Source organism: Lissotriton helveticus, chromosome 4_1 (genome assembly GCF_964261635.1).
Source record: "Lissotriton helveticus chromosome 4_1, aLisHel1.1, whole genome shotgun sequence".
Lineage (NCBI taxonomy): Eukaryota > Metazoa > Chordata > Amphibia > Caudata > Salamandridae > Lissotriton > Lissotriton helveticus.
This window is the reverse complement of record NC_136063.1, coordinates 1,085,974,550-1,085,994,806: the sequence shown is the minus strand read 5'-3', so window position 1 is coordinate 1,085,994,806 and position 20,257 is coordinate 1,085,974,550. Positions and strand designations below refer to the sequence as shown.

The window sequence follows — 20,257 nt, the reverse complement described above, 5'->3', positions numbered from 1 at the left end:
AACTGACTTTGGCCTGCGGGTTGTCATACAATGAGCACACCCACTGTAAGTATTGACCCTGGATACCTGCCTTCTTTAGTACCTCCCACAAATACTCCCACCCCACTCGATCAAATGCTTTCTCTGCATCTAACATGACCATTCCGAGTGAGGTGAGAGTAGTTGAGGCAACATCGAAGGCTGTAATCGCAGTGTTGACATGGGCCATTGTGTCTCTCCCTATCATGAACCCATGTTGTTGAATGTTGACCAAAGTCGGCATAATGGGGGTTAAGCGATTTGCTAGTATCTTAGAAAAGATTTTTACATCTGCATTAAGCAGGGAAATCGGCCGGTAGGAGCCACAATCTTCCGGAGGTTTATTTTTTTTAAGAAAGAAAATTATTTTAGCTACTTTCCACGATGTAGGAGCCTTCTCCGAGTTGTCTATGGAATCAATAACAGATTCTAAAAGAGGTAATAATTCTTGTGCACAAGTCTTTTATAATTCCATAGGCAAACAATCCTCTCCGGCGGCTTTCCCCGTTGGAAGGGCTGAAATGGCTGTATTTATTTCAGCTTGTGTTATTTTTAAGCTAAGTTGTTGGACCGTTGCTATATCAATGTCTCTTTGTATGGGCATATATTTATCTAAATATTGAGTAATTACAGCTCTTGTGGGAGTATTGTCTGGAGTGTATAGGCTTCGATAGTAGTTAACAAACTGAACGAGAATCTGTTCTGGCTGATCGTATTTATGCGAGTCGGACCCTCTGATCGTTTTAATCTTTGTTCTCGCCTTCTTGTCCGCAACTTTATATGCCAGTACTTTTCCAATTCTATCTCCTCCTTCATATTGAGCTAGTTTGTACTTATGTATTTTGGCACAGTATCTATCTCTTAGTATCTTTTTGAGAGAAGATTGTAGTTTTAGAAGTTCTAATCTTAGCTCCTCAATGTTTGCATTTACTTGTTTGTTTGCTTCTGCTAGTTTCTGCTCCATTTGTAATATATTAGAAGTGGTTCTCTTAGTAGCTCTGCGATTTTCAGCATTAGTTCTAAAAATGTGTTGTTGAATGAACCCCCTTATACTACATTTACATGCGTCCCAAACTACATTAATAGTAGCTGAGTTAATGTTCAACTCAATAAATTCTTTAATATGTTTTTTTAAAGAGGTCACGAAACCTAGATCAGTGAGTAAGTATCTTGGAAATGTAAATTGTCGTGCCTCCGGCCTCGAATCACCATTCTCGAACTCTAATAGTGTCGGGTTGTGTTCTGAAGTGATCCTCGGACACAGTTCAATCTTACAGTTACCCACTATTTGGTCGGTCGCCCAAACCATATCAATTCTTGAGCAGGATCTGTGGGGCGCTGAGTAGTATGTATGAGTTGCAAGTAGTGAGTGAGCAGTTGAGAGCATTATGGTCGAATATCCAGTCTTGTATGGAGAGTGGGTTGTTTTTAGGGGAGAAGAGAATGATTTTGGTTTTTTTAGGGTTGAGTTTGAGATGATTGTAGTGGAACCATGATTGGATCTTGGTCAGGGTGTCATTGAGGTGGAGGACATCAGAGTGGGATTTAATCTTCTAGTAAAGTTGAGTGTCGGCGGCATAGAGGTGGTGATTGATTCCTGCTTGTTTGAGAATGAGGGTAAGGGGTTCCATGAAGAGGTTTAAGAGAGCAGGCAAGAGAATGGATCCCTGGGGGACACCAAGGGAGATTGGAGTAGGGTTGGAAAGGCAGTTATCGATTTTGATTTTTTTGGTTCTGTGTTAGAGAAAGGAGGTGAACCAGTTGAGGACAAGGCCATTGAGGCCAAATCGGACTTTAAGAGTGTTAAGTAAGGTAGTTTGGTTAACTGTATCAAAAGCAGTGGAAAGGTCGAGGAGAATGAGTAGGCACGACTCGCCATTGTCGAGTGAGTGATGTATGTCATCAACTATATTGAGCATGGCAGATTCTGTGCTGCATCCTTTTCTGAAGCAAGATTGCAGTGAGTCAAAGAGGTCAAAAGTGTTGATGTGATTATCCAGTTGGAGCAGGGCGCATTTTTCATGGGCTTTGGAGAGAAGAGGGTGGTTAGAGATAGGCCGGAGGTTATTTGGGTCGTTGGGATCTGCATTGGGATTTTTGGGAATGGGTGTGATTTGACCCAGTTGGAGGGAGGCGGCAACACACCCCGTGGCCAGGGAGGAGTTTATAATGCTGGTCCAGTATGGGGCAATGATATGTTTTAGGTCTTGGACTAGGTTAGAGGGCAAAGTGTCTTTGGTGTGAGAGGATGGTTTTAGCTTAGTGATGATGTTATAGACTTCATGTTTGGTAACAGGGTGAAAATTATGCCAGGAGGCCTTGTTTTTTTGCTGGGGAAAAAAAGGGTTGGATTCAAGTGGGAAGGTAACGGAAGAGAGATAGGAAGGGACCGGGGGAGGATTTGAAGGGGATGGAGATTCAGTAGAAATGTCATAGGAAAATAGTGGGTTGGGAGAGAGGGGATTTAAGAGGAAGGATTGACCTATTTTGGTGATTTTATCAAAGAAGAAATTAGCAATTTCTTCGCATTTCTCAATTGAGGCCGTCAACTTTTGGGGGGCAGAGGATGTTTGGTTTTTGACGATGCAGAACAATTCTCTAGGTCTATTTTTGACCCTATCAAGTTGTGCGTGGAAGAAGGAGGCCTTTTCATTGAGGATGTGTTTTTTATAGTTGGACCTAGCTGATCGGAGGTGGGCTAGATGGGAGGGGGACGGGTGTTGCCTCCTGGTTCTTTCAGACTGTCTAAGAGAGCGTCTTTCGCTGTTGACATCAGAGTTGAACCAGGATTAGGAAGGTATATTTCTTTGGGTTTTTAGTTTGGGAGGGACCAATAGGTCTTAGGCCTCGGAAACTGATTTATTATAGTGTTCGGTGAGGGCATTAGCATTTTGGGAGGGGGGAGTGAGCAGAAATTGGGTTTTAAGTTTAGTTTTCAGTTCGCCGGGGGGGATGAGATGAAGGTTTCTGGTCAATTTCATGTGTTTGATGCTTTTGGTGTGGAGAGGGCGGGCCGTAGTGATGATCATATAGAGGATGAGGTGATGGTCAGACCAATCGATGGGAATGATGTTAAAAAGGGAGGCCAAATCATTATTAGTGATGATGGCATCAAGAGTGGCCCCTTTGGTGTGAGTTGGAGAGTGACAAATGTGTTTACGGTCTCTAATCTCCAGAAGATTCATGAGGAGATTAACTGCAGGGCCTTTGATACCATTCCAGTGGAGGTTGAAGTCTCCAAGGAAGAGATTTTTAGAGTTGGAAAGTGAGGATTGGGTGAGGAGGTCGGAAAGTTCCTCTGCGAAGGGAAGGGATTCACCAGGTGGATGGTAGATATTATGTAGGCGAATAGGTGGGGAGCCATGAATTTTAAGTTTTGCTCCGAGGTATTCAAATGTAATAGAGTCAGAGTTCTTAACAAGCGAGAGTTGAAGTTCGTTTTTAAAGATGATGGCTAGACCACCTCCTAATCTATCTTGGTAATCTTTTCTGAGTTTGGAGTAATCGGGGGGAGAGTAAGTCAAGGATAGATGTAGAGTGGACATTGAGCCAAGTTTCTGTAACAAAGGCAATGTCAAGTTCTTCTCTGAGGATGTTTTCAGCTATTTCAGTCGCATGCTGGACAGATAAGCGGCAGTTAACCAGCATGCATGCGAGTGGTTTCTGGTTGTTTACGGGGGAGGGCATGATTGGATAGTGGTAAGTTGTGTTGGAGGTCTAGGGGAGACGGGGGAGGATGGGATTCTGCTCATCCCCAGGATCACGGGAATAGTAGAGTGGGAGCGGGAGGGTCATTTGGATAGTTAGGGAGGTAAGAATTACAAAGGTCGAGGAGGTCTGAGAGATGGCTCGAGGATATATGATTCCTTCTCTCTTTATAACAGGGATCTCCAATTTTTTCACGCACAAGAGCTACTTATGTTTAATGACAATCATTCTGAGCTACTAATATTATTAGTGTTGTACACATCAGACTAGATTATATAAGTGACCACTCCTGCAAGATTACCAGTCATGATCACCTCACTGCAGGATTGCCAAGTAGTGGAAGGCTTAGTCAATTTGGAATGCCTTTACAATGGTATTACATAACAGCCACAGCTGAAATGTCGCTTGTCACTATGGTAATAATATTAATAATAAATCTCCCAAGGATGCACGATTTATCATTCAAATAGAAGTATTAAAGATTTTGGAAATTATGTGTTCTGAAAATATACACATTTTCAGATCAAACACACGCTTTCCAATGTTAGTATACCTATATTAATTCAACCAAAGAAATTCTTCTAATTTTGTAGACTGAGCTGCACACAGGAAAGCTAATCTCATGTAGCTGGAGAGCTACCAGTAGCTCACAATCTACTTGTTGGAGAAACTTCCTTAAAATGTGTATGTGATGTAAAGTGCTCTGACACCCTACACTGGTATGAATAGCGCTATAAAACAAATAAAATGCATGTGAGAGAGGGGGTCTGGGGAGATGAGGGGCACTGTTGAAGGATGGTAGTGAGGGAATCCATAGAGAAGGAGGTCTTTGGGAGGCATCAAAAGAAATTGTTGCACCTGGCACCACTTTGCTAAAGCCAGCCACGCTGACACACAACAGAGGTTTCACTGAACAGCTTTGAAGGCACTCTAGCCACAGATGTGATCGTTCCTCACTTTTTCTCCCTAAGAATTGGAAAATAAGGAATAAAGATATAGTCCTACAAGCAACCACACTGATTGCTAAAGTTAAGTTCATGAATATTTCAGTTTACTTACCTAGACTGCAGAGAGTGGACTCAGCAGTGATTGAACAGCTAATGGGAAAATTGGGGGATGGGGCAAGGATGAATTTACCCCAAAGGGCCAGAAACTACAGTTACAATGTATGGTAAAATAGGTCAATACTGCAATGGCGGTTGTATTTTAAGCTGCTTTAACTTTGGTCCTATCAAAATGCAGCATACACTGTTAGATGTATCTCATTGTATCATCAGACTTACAATCCTGACTCTTGCCTACGGAGAATCATGCAAAGTGAATCACTTACATATAATTAGAAATGTACATGCATACTGTATTTCTCCAATTGTCCATTTTAGCCATGTGCTATGCATCATCATGTTACTCTTTATTTCAGTCCTCGATATACCATAAAAGAGATACATAAATAACTTAACATACAGTCAAAGATTAAGACATGCTAAAAACAAGCAAAGTCTAGTTAAAAAACATAATAAAATTAATCAAGCATTTATTCTCCCAGCACCAATTAAAAAGTAGCCCTAATTATATAGGAATATTACACTTTCCTAAAAACCAAGAACTCAATAAAAATCATGAAACTGCGAAAACCATGGGGAGGTTTAGTTTGTAAATTCCTAAGGGCCACCTCATTGTTTCTAGTGCCCAGGTTCCTACAAATGGGAACAAACCATTTCGACCTAGGTTTACTATAACTAGGGCAAGACAAAAACAAATGGGGCACTGATTCATTATCATGCCCACAGCTAGGGCAGCTCTGGTCCTTAGGGTTATCTGCTCCTGACCAGCCAGGTATGAATGCAAGTAAAGGCAATGTTCCAAACATAAATTGTACATACAATTTTTTTGCCATCCTGGGTTCAACATTATCCAAGAATGGTTAGATTAAATAATAATCTTTATGCTGTAAAAGAAAAGCAGGATAATGTGCCATGTACATTGGAGGCTACCAGATTAGACAGCTTGTAGGAGCTGTATTTATTTTTCAGGTCCTTTGCACTTATACATGGGCATGAGCCTCCTGGGTCACTCCACTGATCCAGAAGACCCATTGCCTTAAAACGTTCTCTTAAAGGCGTAATCCAGGGGATCGAGCAGAGCACGGGTCCTTAAGGATTTCTACTAGACCACTACAATAAAGCGACCGCTCTGGGGTAGCGCAGAGCCTTCTCCAGAATAATAAAGGTCTTCATTCAATTGGATCTGAAATTGGTCTCGACCGAGTGTCAAATCGTAGCGGTAGGAAGGGTTTACTTACTGGGAGACTCGTTATTGACCTCAAAAAGCGATTTACATCCAACTCTTGCAATTGAGTCATTTAGTGTCCCCATATCTCTGCCCCATAAACAGCCACCCCCAGTGCTTGGCTGGTATAAGTTCTATTCCTCCAAGCAGTGATCTTAATGTTGAATAATCAAGTACATTATTCCATAGTCTTATCCTGAAGAACTCGTTATCTGAGGAAGTTGTGACAAAATTATCACTTGTTTAACTCTGCCTCACTGCTCCTACGGATAACATTTTCATTGGATCATCTTCTTAACTGACGCGATGATATTGTCATGTATTCACTGTTAGTAATTCTTCTCTCTATGTACAGTGTACGCCACCCAACAACTGCAACCCATATAGAACGCTACACGTCCCATTAGCATCTGATTCGTGCCTGGGCTATTTAAACATTTATAACTAGATACACTCACATTTGGGAGAGGGGTTGTTAAGCATCAGAATTTTACTCTGAGGCCACTCCGAAATTACGATACAATCTTTAGTTCAACATTTGTTCGTTTAACTGTTATAGTAGTCCGTCTAGTAGGCATTATACCCCTTATGCAAGTAGCAATTTCTGCGTGAATGTCGGGTGAAGTTTTGCATCCTACTTACCACAGTTACAGCATCATTCAACAAAGACTCCCCGAAAACAATAATAAACAGAACATCATTGACGTGGACTTCTTCAAACACGGCAATGACGGCCACAGGATCTACCGCAGCTATCAGGCTTCCGAACAAGAGGAAGTCCAGAACTCCAATGTTAAGCGGTCCTGAAAAAGAAAGCAAAAAAGGAAGTGCTTGAAACACTCTTTTGAATTTGACTTGATTTGGAGTGACTTCATAAATAAAATAGACAGACGTCAAATATATAGACCGTGTCAATGGCGGATCCTTCTAGGTAACACTGCTTATGAACTTCTAAGCTCTTTCTTCCTTCTCAGTTCTGTCAGAGGCTGTATCAGAGTACCACAGACTATAGCATTTATGTGCATTATTTGTCAGTTCAAACGTTCTTTTCTGCAAAATAAAATTACTCACTGACTCCAATTGAGTAGGAAATGTGTGCACTTAAAAATACTGCGGAGACAGATGGTGAGTATTCATGTTTTTAAAAACGTAATGCAGAGAGCCAAGTAGCTCTACTCTCAAGCCAATAGGTATGGGTGGCAATTCAGTCAGGGCCTCACATTAAAACCAAACAGAGGCTGAGATTACAAGAAATGGGGTGATTAACCTTCTGGCAGGGAGAATTAAAAAGTTTGTTATATAGAGAACACAGTGGACCCGATTCACAAAGGTAAAACGAGACGAAAGTCTAACTTTACGACTCTCAGTATTCACAAAGGGCATTTACTACTCGTAAATGCCCTTTGTGAATACCAAAAGTCGTAAAGTGAGACTTTCGTCCCACTTTCCTTTGTGACTCGAGCCCAGAGACTTTAAATCATGTCATTAGAAACTTTGGAGAATTGTTGATTCCAACTGAAGTTTTGAATTATAATATCAGTAAAGGCCGATAAATCAAGCGGGATCCACACACGCACACACACTCACTCACCCAACTACATGCACACTCAGAAGCGTGCACACTCATACACCCACCACTCACAAGCAAACACATTCAATGAACTCAGGAATACACATACATTCATACATGCACATACAAAAACATGCATGCACCAAACGTTAAAAAACATAACACCTCAGCGTCTTGGCGAGGGAAGTCTCAGTGGTTCCAGAAAGTTTGGGACTGCTGCCTCCCCTCAAAGGCTGACCTTAGGGGGGAGGCATCAGATCCTACCTCGTCATAGAGTGGTATGGGGTCAGTGAGACTGCTGACCCCACCCCACTATGTGATGATGCATCAGTGAAAGACCCTCCCCCCAGGGCACTTCAGGGATTAAAACTGAAGTGACCAGGTCCAAGGCTATCAGTGACCCTCCCCCTTGTCACGAGGAGGAGGGCCTTGAGGCTCTTTGTAAGGTTGAAAAGATCAGCCCACAGGGTTGTAACATCTTCAGTTCAGCAAAGTTCAGCTCAGGCAGCCGGAAACCTGTGCATTTAGTGCATCTCTAACTCCTAGCTGCTAGACCAGAAAATAAAGAGTGTCTGTCAGTCTGACCTTTGCACAGCCTAACAGACACTTTTTATGTTGGTCAAAAGGTGTAGGCATGATTTCTCTGCCCTAAAGCAAGGGCCGCTGCTGTATAATATAACCTTCATCCAAACAGGGTTCATCGTGGGAATGGTATGGACAAAGCAAATGTGTGCTCCTTAAAATGGCATCTTTCTGAATGTCCTAATTCTATGGCGCTGCATTTTGGTATTTATTTTAGCACTTTTATCATTTTCTTAATGCAAAAGTAAGGCTCAAAATACAGAATACGGTAAAGGCTTAGAGCCTAATTTAGAGTTTGGTGGATGGGTCACTCTGTCACAAATGTGACCGATATCCCTTTTGCCTTATTACAAGTGCTGTAGGATATAATATACTTATAATAAGGTGGACGGGACATCAGTCATGTTTGTGATGAAGTAACCCATCCTGCAAACACTAAATCAGGCCCTTATGGACACTTTACCACAAACATGGTTGTGGATATCTTGTTCGATGAGCGAGAAAGTGGATTATAGTCTATGGCACTTGTCATATGGTGGAGGAGATATCAACCACTTTTTGACTCAGTATTCTGCCCGCCAAATTCTACATAAGGATCTTAAGGTGTACACTTTAATACAAATGTGATTTGTTAGTTCTTCTTTCAGGTTGACATAGGGGAACACGCAGGGAGACTGTAAGGTAAGGAGAGAGGAAGAGAGGAGAGGTTAGGAAGCTGTCTAATTGTCTTAGGATATGTGCTACCAAGCAATCCAAGAGATCAATTTTAAAGCTTCAATGTTGGTCTTATAAGCAGGAGTCACTGGTCTTTATGATATGAGTTGATTGTGCAGCTTTCTTCAAACTCTACTGGAGCCTGGAGGATGAGTCGGCCCAGTGGTGACTTCGGGGGCATTGTCTGGGCGCAGCCTGACCTGGGGTTGCCCTGAGGGCCCCTTTTGCCTGTTAAGGAAGAGGCAGACTCGACCCAGGGGATTTTGGGATGCAGTTCGGCAACCAGGGGCTTGACATAGTTGCCATAAAGCCTATGGACTGGGAAAAGGCCTAAACATGGCGGGTGTAGGAAGGTGGATATCTGACTATATGGTTACCCCAACTTTTTGCCTAGTGTTTAGCTGTTTTTTTACTTAGTTGGCCTGGGATCCTCCTATTCAGGACCCCAGGCTATCTGCTCTCTCTGTAAAATGGACTCCATGCACTTCAGGTACATACCTAATTGGGGATTGTGTCACCTTGCGAGGTGCATCCAAGACCTACCAGGGGCTGCAGCATGAATTATGCCACCCCTGGCTGGTCATCCAAACTGACACCACAGGCTGATCACTCAGCTTGGGCAAGGTGGTGTAATCACCCCTTGCTTAGATATAGTATACTGTAGGAGAGTAGGGTCTGCTATCCTATTGTCACCCCAATTTTTGCTTTTTGCTTCACTGGTTTTCGACTTAATGTGGCTGTGGGCCTGCTAATCAGACCCACAGCCTGCTGTTCTCTCTCTAAATTCACATACATGTACTATAGGTACATCACCAATTTGGTACTGGACACATTGTCAGCCCCTGTACAGTGCACTATAGGTGCCCAGGGCATAGGTGCATCCAAGGCCTACCAGGGGCTGCAGAATATCTTTTGCCACCCCTGGCTGGTACTTAAATCGACACAACTGGCTGATCCCTCAGCTGGGGCAAGGTGGTGTAATCACCCCTTGCTTGGATATAGTATACCTATATCTAAACCTATATCTGGACACATATATACCTATAAGTCACTCCTATGGCAGCCCTTAACAATCCTGGAGGCCGAGTGCTTGGTTTTATGTGAGATGGTGCTCTAGCATGAGCTGAGCCTGTCTGCAGCTTTCGGAACCATTTCCTTATAGCTGTTCTAGTGATACTGCCATACCATATACTCTTAAGTGCATTATAATCCTCGCGGTTATTGCTGACTTTGGTTTGGCTTTATCAAGACATGTCGTGTTTGGTGTCATACACTTTGGAACACTACCCCCTCGCCAGTTCTGGCGACGGGGGTAGCATTCCACCCTTCTAGAGGGAGAAGACATGTTACTTTGCTTAAAACGCGGTTAATCCCAACCAGAGCCCCAACATCACAAAATGGATGCTGCTGCCACAGACATGAGTCTGACCTCCTGCTGCTGACCGAAACTTGGCAGGGGAGGCCTGGACAAAGGGTTTCCTGTCACAGGAAGGTGTCACACCACCCCAGACAGGAGATAGTGGATTGTAGCTGGGAGGGTTGAAAGAAACTAGACACTGCCTGGGGCGCACAAGGTGTCCCCAAGCAAATGCCAGTCAAACCGGTTCTGGGACACTCCAGTCCCAGCTCTGGTGCGAAACTGGACAAAGGAAAAGGGGTGTAACCACCCCCTTCATGAGCCCCCTCGCGGCCATCGCACGCCAACACAACCTCAACATCATCTCCTACGCCGACGACACCCAGCTAATCCTCTCCCTCACCAACGACCCCGCCACCGCCAGAGCCAACCTACACGAAGGGATGACAGACGTAGCCAAGTGGATGATGAACAGCCGCCTGAAACTGAACTCGGACAAGACGGAAGTCCTCATCCTGGGATCCTCACCCTCCGCCTGGGACGACTCCTGGTGGCCCCCCGCCCTGGGCAGCGCACCCAAACCAACAGACCACGCACACAACCTGGGCTTCATCCTGGACTCCTCCCTCTCCATGACCAGACAAGTCAACGCCGTCTCCTCGTCGTGCTTCAACATCCTGCGCATGCTACGTAAGATCTTCCGGTGGATCCCTACCGAGACCAGGAGGACGGTCACCCAGGCCCTCGTCACCAGCCGTCTGGACTACGGCAACTCCCTCTACGCCGGAACCACCGCCAAACTCCAGAAGAGACTCCAGCGGATCCAGAACGCCTCAGCACGACTCATCTTGGACACCCCCCATCGCAGCCACATCTCCGGACACCTTAGAGACCTGCACTGGCTCCCGGTCAACAAGAGAATCACCTTCCGTCTCCTCACCCACGCACACAAAGCCCTACACAACCAAGGCCCAGGATACCTCAACAGCCGCCTCAACTTCTACGCTCCCACGCGCCTGCTTCGATCGACCGGACACGCCCTCGCCGCCGTCCCCCGCATCCGGAGAGCCACCACAGGGGGAAGGTCCTTCTCCTACCTGGCCGCCAAGACTTGGAACTCCCTCCCGACCCACCTCCGCCTGACCCAGGACCACCTCGCATTCAGGAAGCAGCTTAAGACCTTGCTGTTCGAGCAGTAGCGGACCCCCCCTCCCCCAGCGCCTTGAGACCCTTCGGGTGAGTAGTGCGCTATATAAATACCTTGATTGATTGATTGATTCCTGGGTCCCACCCATAGGAGCGACCTAGCAGGTAATCCAGCCCCTTGATTTGGAATAAAGGTAGGAGCTGTGCAGATGTACATCAGATTATCCTGACTGAAACTTATGAAACGAAACTCTGGACCCTTCAACATCCCACTCGACGTGGAAGACTGAAGAATCTCCCTTGTGGTCAAGGAGTGACCACCCTGTGCAAACAGGCACCATCCAGCACCTCGACGTTTGCTCTGTTGCAGTTCCCGCCGGAACTCGAGCGACAGAGATCGACAAGACCCAGCTTTCCTGCCTTCTAACAGCCCGATCCACAGTCTATGCAGAGCTGAGACCCGTGAAAGCGACCCGAAGCATGGGAGCGGCCATCTTGGAAAAACCACGAAGCGCTGACCGTGCAGCACACGAGGATCCCTCGAAGCTCTGCATTGGAGTTTGAGAAGCTCCAGCCCCGAGCAGCTTTTGTACTGAAGCTCACCCATCCACACTCTCCGAGTGCTGCGTGGGGCCTTTTTGCATTTTCCTGCTTGACGCGTTGGTCCGGTCGCTTGCCCATTGGCTAGTGGCCCCAGAACCAATGAACCTAAGAATTTACACAGCGAGTCTGGTTGCTCCAGATTGGCCCTCGCTCCCCTGAAAAGGAGCACCTGCTCTGACCTTGCTGGTTCGAGTATTAAGCGATCTTCGAATCCTGCGTGGGTTGCCCTTGCCAAGGCTTGGTAACTCTGATCCGGAAGCCGACACCGCCGACAGCGAGAGCCTTTGTGGGACAGCTTGTGATCCACTCCAGGACATCCTCGGTACCCCAGAGTCCACGTGGCAGTGGAGACAAGCTTCACAACAAGCACCTGATTGCGCCCGACATCGCCTGGTTCCTTCCTGGTTCCTTCCTGGTCACTGGCTAGTGACCCAGACTCTGTCCCCTCTGCTTTCAGGTACTCTACATCTTCGATCCACCCTTGGATCACACCGGACACTTCTCTTCTGGACGCCTGCAGCATCTTCATCTCCAGGCACCATAGAACTGCGTGACGAAACCCGACACATCTTTGCACCTGTGCACCCGCTTCCTGTGGGTGAGGTAACTCTTGAACGCCGGTGCGCCTGTAGTGGTTTACACCTCTAGTGTCTAAGTCTAAAGTTTTGTCCTTCTAGTCCAGTCGGAAGACTCTGAAAACTGTAACTCGATAACTTTTACGCACCATTGACTTTGCATTGGTGCATGCGTGTGCTTTAGGCACTGCACCCGAATCCCGCGGGCTACTCCCGTCCTAACTGCTGTTAGTCCAGTGTAGTCCCAGTGATTCCCAAGGCCCTAGGCCTTACCACTGATCGATTAGTGATTGTTATACCACTTTTTTGATATATGGTTTGAGTGGCCACCGGCCTCATCCATAAACGTGCAACTTTCATATGTTATATTGTGCTTTTGTTTAAACGCTTGTGCTTCATTGCTCATAAAGAGTAGTGGGGATTATTCTGAGAATAAATACATATATTTTTATAATATATAACTTGTGTGGTGTCCTTTCATTTGATATTACAGGATTGCATATGGTAAAACACCTGGCTTCACATGCCCTCTTGAGTTAAGCCTTTAAGGCTTCTTAGTCCATGCTACCCCTAGGATAGCTTGTCTATAAGGTTGACTTACAACCACCACCATAAGGGATTGTTTGGACTGATACAAGGTGCCCACAGAACTGTAGACATCATATACCAGGCCAACTTCTCACATATACCTATATCTAACCTTATAAATAGACACATATGTACCTATAAGTCACTCCTATGGCAGGCCTTAACAATCCTGGAGGCAGAGTGCTTGGTTTTATGTGAGATTGTGCTCTAGCATGAGCTGAGTCCATCTGCAGCTTTCGGAACCATGTCCTTATAGCTGTTCTATGATATAGCCATACAATATACTCTTAAGTGCATTATAACCCTCGCGGTTAATGCTAACTTTGGTTTGGGTTCATCAAAACATGTCGTGTAAGGTTTCAAACACTTTGGAATGCTACCCCCCACCCCTGCCAGTTCTGGAACCCCTGCCAGTTCTGGAGGCGGGGTAGCATTCCACCCTTCTAGAGGGAGAAGACATGTAGTTACTGCTTTACCCGGTGAAAGTTAAACAGGGCCTCAGCATCACAAAATGGATTCTGCTGCCACAGACACGAGCCTGACCTCCTGCGGCTGGACGAAACTCCAGCAGGGGAGGCCTGGACAATAGGTTTCCTGCCTTGGGAGGTGCTAGCACCTCCCCAGACAGGCTTTTAGGGCTAGATGTAGGAAAATACCGAATTTTACCGATTCGGTATTTTCGAATCGGTAATTGCTATGCAGATAAAAAATTGTTACGATTCGGTAATTACCGAATTGGTATTTACTGATTCGGTAATTGAAATTCATTCCTATGGGCCTGGAGGCCCATAGGAATGAATGTCAATTACCGAAAAAACTATGGATTTAGGCCCAGATCCTTGTACTGGGGTGAATGTATGACATTGTTCTACATTCTGTCCATCAACTGTGTTTTTTGCAATTTTCACCCCGAGTGGGCTCGGTATGCTCAGACGTGAGTCCCAGGCTCTCCACACCACTGGAGTCAAGCTATCCAGGCTGAATGAAGGCTGATATCCAGAAACTGGTCCTTGGATGCTTGATTCCGGTCTGGGAAAGACATGGCTTGGTAGTTCGGACTGGACTGTTCCCATGAGGCACAGGGTCAGAGCTGATTTGCATATAGCCAGTGTCTAACCCAGGGTGGTGTGGAGTGCAAAAAAACGATGGATTTAGGCCCAGATCCTTGTACTGGGGTGAATGTATGACATTGTTCTACATTCTGTCCATCAACTGTGTTTTTTGCAATTTTCACCCCGAGTGGGCTGGGTATGCTCAGACGTGAGTCGCAGGCTCTCCACACCACTGGAGTCAAGCTATCCAGGCTGAATGAAGGCTGATAGCCAGAAACCGGTCCTTGGATGCTTGATTCCGGTCTGGGAAAGACATGGCTTGGTAGTTCGGACTGGACTGTTCCCATGAGGCACAGGGTCAGAGCTGATTTGCATATAGCCAGTGTCTAACCCAGGGTGGTGTGGAGTGCAAAAAAACGATGGATTTAGGCCCAGATCCTTGTACTGGGGTGAATGTATGACATTGTTCAACATTCTGTCCATCAACTGTGTTTTTTGCAATTTTCACCCCGAGTGGGCTGGGTATGCTCAGACGTGAGTCCCAGGCTCTCCACACCACTGGAGTCAAGCTATCCAGGCTGAATGAAGGCTGATAGCCAGAAACCGGTCCTTGGATGCTTGATTCTGGTCTGGGAAAGACATGGCTTGGTAGTTCGGACTGGACTGTTCCCATGAGGCACAGGGTCAGAGCTGATTTGCATATAGCCAGTGTATAACCCAGGGTGGTGTGGAGTGCAACAAAACGATGGATTTAGGCCCAGATCCTTGTACTGGGGTGAATGTATGACATTGTTCTACATTCTGTCCATCAACTGTGTTTTTTGCAATTTTCACCCCGAGTGGGCTGGGTATGCTCAGACGTGAGTCCCAGGCTCTCCACACCACTGGAGTCAAGCTATCCAGGCTGAATGAAGGCTGATAGCCAGAAACCGGTCCTTGGATGCTTGATTCCGGTCTGGGAAAGACATGGCTTGGTAGTTCGGACTGGACTGTTCCCATGAGGCACAGGGTCAGAGCTGATTTGCATATAGCCAGTGTCTAACCCAGGGTGGTGTGGAGTGCAAAAAAACGATGGATTTAGGCCCAGATCCTTGTACTGGGGTGAATGTATGACATTGTTCTACATTCTGTCCTTCAACTGTGTTTTTTGCAATTTCACCCCGAGTGGGCTGGGTATGCTCAGACGTGAGTCCCAGGCTCTCCACACCACTGGAGTCAAGCTATCCAGGATGAATGAAGGCTGATAGACAGAAACCGGTCCTTGGATGCTTGATTCTGGTCTGGGAAAGACATGGCTTGGTAGTTCGGACTGGACTGTTCCCATGAGGCACAGGGTCAGAGCTGTTTTGCATATAGCCAGTGTCTAACCCAGGGTGGTGTGGAGTGCAAAAAACGATGGATTTAGGCCCAGATCCTTGTACTGGGGTGAATGTATGACATTGTTCTACATTCTGTCCATCAACTGTGTTTTTTGCAATTTTCACCCCGAGTGGGCTGGGTATGCTCAGACGTGAGTCCCAGGCTCTCCACACCACTGGAGTCAAGCTATCCAGGCTGAATGAAGGCTGATAGCCAGAAACCGGTCCTTGGATGCTTGATTCTGGTCTGGGAAAGACATGGCTTGGTAGTTCGGACTGGACTGTTCCCATGAGGCACAGGGTCAGAGCTGATTTGCATATAGCCAGTGTATAACCCAGGGTGGTGTGGAGTGCAACAAAACGATGGATTTAGGCCCAGATCCTTGTACTGGGGTGAATGTATGACATTGTTCTACATTCTGTCCATCAACTGTGTTTTTTGCAATTTTCACCCCGAGTGGGCTGGGTATGCTCAGACGTGAGTCCCAGGCTCTCCACACCACTGGAGTCAAGCTATCCAGGCTGAATGAAGGCTGATAGCCAGAAACCGGTCCTTGGATGCTTGATTCCGGTCTGGGAAAGACATGGCTTGGTAGTTCGGACTGGACTGTTCCCATGAGGCACAGGGTCAGAGCTGATTTGCATATAGCCAGTGTCTAACCCAGGGTGGTGTGGAGTGCAAAAAAACGATGGATTTAGGCCCAGATCCTTGTACTGGGGTGAATGTATGACATTGTTCTACATTCTGTCCTTCAACTGTGTTTTTTGCAATTTCACCCCGAGTGGGCTGGGTATGCTCAGACGTGAGTCCCAGGCTCTCCACACCACTGGAGTCAAGCTATCCAGGATGAATGAAGGCTGATAGACAGAAACCGGTCCTTGGATGCTTGATTCTGGTCTGGGAAAGACATGGCTTGGTAGTTCGGACTGGACTGTTCCCATGAGGCACAGGGTCAGAGCTGTTTTGCATATAGCCAGTGTCTAACCCAGGGTGGTGTGGAGTGCAAAAAACGATGGATTTAGGCCCAGATCCTTGTACTGGGGTGAATGTATGACATTGTTCTACATTCTGTCCATCAACTGTGTTTTTTGCAATTTTCACCCCGAGTGGGCTGGGTATGCTCAGACGTGAGTCCTAGGCTCTCCACACCACTGGAGTCAAGCTATCCAGGCTGAATGAAGGCTGATAGCCAGAAACCGGTCCTTGGATGCTTGATTCCGGTCTGGGAAAGACATGGCTTGGTAGTTCGGACTGGACTGTTCCCATGAGGCACAGGGTCAGAGCTGATTTGCATATAGCCAGTGTCTAACCCAGGGTGGTGTGGAGTGCAAAAAAACGATGGTTTTAGGCCCAGATCCTTGTACTGGGGTGAATGTATGACATTGTTCTACATTCTGTCCATCAACTGTGTTTTTTGCAATTTTCACCCCGAGTGGGCTGGGTATGCTCAGACGTGAGTCGCAGGCTCTCCACACCACTGGAGTCAAGCTATCCAGGCTGAATGAAGGCTGATAGCCAGAAACCGGTCCTTGGATGCTTGATTCCGGTCTGGGAAAGACATGGCTTGGTAGTTCCGACTGGACTGTTCCCATGAGGCACAGGGTCAGAGCTGATTTGCATATAGCCAGTGTCTAACCCAGGGTGGTGTGGAGTGCAAAAAAACGATGGATTTAGGCCCAGATCCTTGTACTGGGGTGAATGTATGACATTGTTCTACATTCTGTCCATCAACTGTGTTTTTTGCAATTTTCACCCCGAGTGGGCTGGGTATGCTCAGACGTGAGTCGCAGGCTCTCCACACCACTGGAGTCAAGCTATCCAGGCTGAATGAAGGCTGATAGCCAGAAACCGGTCCTTGGATGCTTGATTCCGGTCTGGGAAAGACATGGCTTGGTAGTTCGGACTGGACTGTTCCCATGAGGCACAGGGTCAGAGCTGATTTGCATATAGCCAGTGTCTAACCCAGGGTGGTGTGGAGTGCAAAAAAACGATGGATTTAGGCCCAGATCCTTGTACTGGGGTGAATGTATGACATTGTTCTACATTCTGTCCTTCAACTGTGTTTTTTGCAATTTCACCCCGAGTGGGCTGGGTATGCTCAGACGTGAGTCCCAGGCTCTCCACACCACTGGAGTCAAGCTATCCAGGATGAATGAAGGCTGATAGACAGAAACCGGTCCTTGGATGCTTGATTCTGGTCTGGGAAAGACATGGCTTGGTAGTTCGGACTGGACTGTTCCCATGAGGCACAGGGTCAGAGCTGTTTTGCATATAGCCAGTGTCTAACCCAGGGTGGTGTGGAGTGCAAAAAACGATGGATTTAGGCCCAGATCCTTGTACTGGGGTGAATGTATGACATTGTTCTACATTCTGTCCATCAACTGTGTTTTTTGCAATTTTCACCCCGAGTGGGCTGGGTATGCTCAGATGTGAGTCCTAGGCTCTCCACACCACTGGAGTCAAGCTATCCAGGCTGAATCAAGGCTGATAGCCAGAAACCGGTCCTTGGATGCTTGATTCCGGTCTGGGAAAGACATGGCTTGGTAGTTCGGACTGGACTGTTCCCATGAGGCACAGGGTCAGAGCTGATTTGCATATAGCCAGTGTCTAACCCAGGGTGGTGTGGAGTGCAAAAAAACGATGGATTTAGGCCCAGATCCTTGTACTGGGGTGAATGTATGACATTGTTCTACATTCTGTCCATCAACTGTGTTTTTTGCAATTTTCACCCCGAGTGAGCTGGGTATGCTCAGACGTGAGTCCCAGGCTCTCCACACCACTGGAGTCAAGCTATCGAGGCTGAATGAAGGCTGATAGCCAGAAACCGGTCCTTGAATGCTTGAATCCGGTCTGGGAAAGACATGGCTTGGTAGTTCGGACACGACTTTTCCCATGAGGCACAGGGTCAGAGCTGATTTGCATATAGCCAGTGTCTAACCCAGGGTGGTGTGGAGTGCAAAAAAACGATGGATTTAGGCCCAGATTCTTGTACTGGGGTGAATGTATGACATTGTTCTACGTTCTGTCCATCAACTGTGTTTTTTGCAATTTTCACCCTGAGTGGGCTGGGTATGCTCAGACGTGAGTCCCAGGCTCTCCACACCACTAGAGTCAAGCTATCCAGGCTGAATGAAGGCTGATAGCCAGAAACCGGTCCTTGGATGCTTGATTCCGGTCTGGGAAAGACATGGCTTGGTAGTTCGGACTGGACTGTTCCCATGAGGCACAGGTTCAGAGCTGATTTGCATATAGCCAGTGTCTAACCCAGGGTGGTGTGGAGTGCAAAAAAACGATGGATTTAGGCCCAGATCCTTGTACTGGGGTGAATGTATGACATTGTTCTACATTCTGTCCATCAACTGTGTTTTTTGCAATTTTCACCCCGAGTTGGCTGGGTATGCTCAGACGTGAGTCCCAGGCTCTCCACACCACTGGAGTCAAGCTATCCAGGCTGATTGAAGGCTGATAGCCAGAAACCGGTCCTTGGATGCTTGATTCCGGTCTGGGAAAGACATGGCTTGGTCAAGTCAGTCAAGTCAAGTCAAATAATTTATATAGCGCGCTACATACCCATAGGGTCTCAAGGCGCTTGAGGAAGGGTGGGGAATTACTTGTCGAATATCCAAGTTTTAAGTTGCTTTCTGAATGCTAGGTGGTTCTGAGTGAGGCGAAGGTGAATGGGGAGTGAGTTCCAGGTTTTAGCTGCCAGGTAGGAGAAGGATCTTCCTCCCATGGTGGTTTTGTTGATGCGGGGTACGGCAGCAAGGGCTTGGTTGGAGGAGCGTAGCTGGCGGGAGGGGGTGTAGAAGGAAAGTCGTGTGTTGAGGCATTCGGGTCCGAGTTCGTAAAGTGCCTTGTGTGCGTGGGTTAAGAGGCGGAATGTTATTCTCTTATTGACGGGGAGCCAGTGGAGGTTTTTCAGGTGACTAGAAATGTGGTCTTTACGCGGGATGTCTAGTATGAGTCTGGCTGAAGCGTTCTGGATGCGTTGGAGTTTTTTCTGAAGTTTTGCGGTGGTACCGGCGTATAGGGTGTTACCGTAGTCCAGGCGGCTCATGACCAGTGCGTGGGTGACCGTTTTTCTAGTTTCGGTGGGGATCCAGCGAAATGTTTTTTTGAGCATGCGAAGAATGTTGAAGCACGATGATGAAACGGCGTTGACTTGTCTGTTCATCGAGAGTGAGGAGTCCAGGATGATGCCCAGGTTCCGTGCGTGGTCCGTCGGGATGGGTGCTTTTCCAAGGGCCTCTGGCCACCAAGAGTCATCCCAGGCGGAAGGGGAGGTGCCTAAGATAAGGACTTCTGTTTTGTCTGAGTTCAGTTTCAGACGGCTGTGCTTCATCCACTCGGCTACTTCTTTCATTCCTTCATGTAGGTTGGTTTTGGCGGTGTTCGGGTCTTTGGTGAGTGAGAGGATCAGTTGAGTGTCATCAGCGTAGGAGATGATGTTGAGGTTGTGTTGGCGTGCGATGGTCGCGAGGGGGCTCATGTATTCGTTGAAGAGAGTGGGGCTGAGTGAAGATCCTTGTGGCACGCCGCAAATGACTTCAGTGGCTTCTGACTTGAATGGTGGAAGGCGGACTCTCTGAGTTCTTCCGGTAAGGAACGAGGTGATCCTATCCAGTGCTTTTCCTTGGATTCCGATGTTTCTGAGGCGTTGTAGGAGGGTGTTATGACAGACTGTGTCGAAGGCTGC

General features: G+C 46.8%; 1 protein-coding gene across 2 annotated transcripts in view; it reads right to left on the bottom strand.

Annotated features, from left to right (window-relative positions):
* Positions 1 to 20,257, bottom strand: part of SLC9A3 (solute carrier family 9 member A3) — a 1,113,267-nt gene that overhangs the window by 569,196 nt on the left and 523,814 nt on the right. For both annotated transcript variants that reach the window (XM_078687678.1, XM_078687679.1), the window contains exon 3: positions 6,658 to 6,818. In XM_078687678.1, coding sequence (XP_078543804.1) covers positions 6,658 to 6,818 — 161 coding nt within the window. The remainder of the gene's footprint in view (positions 1 to 6,657; positions 6,819 to 20,257) is intronic.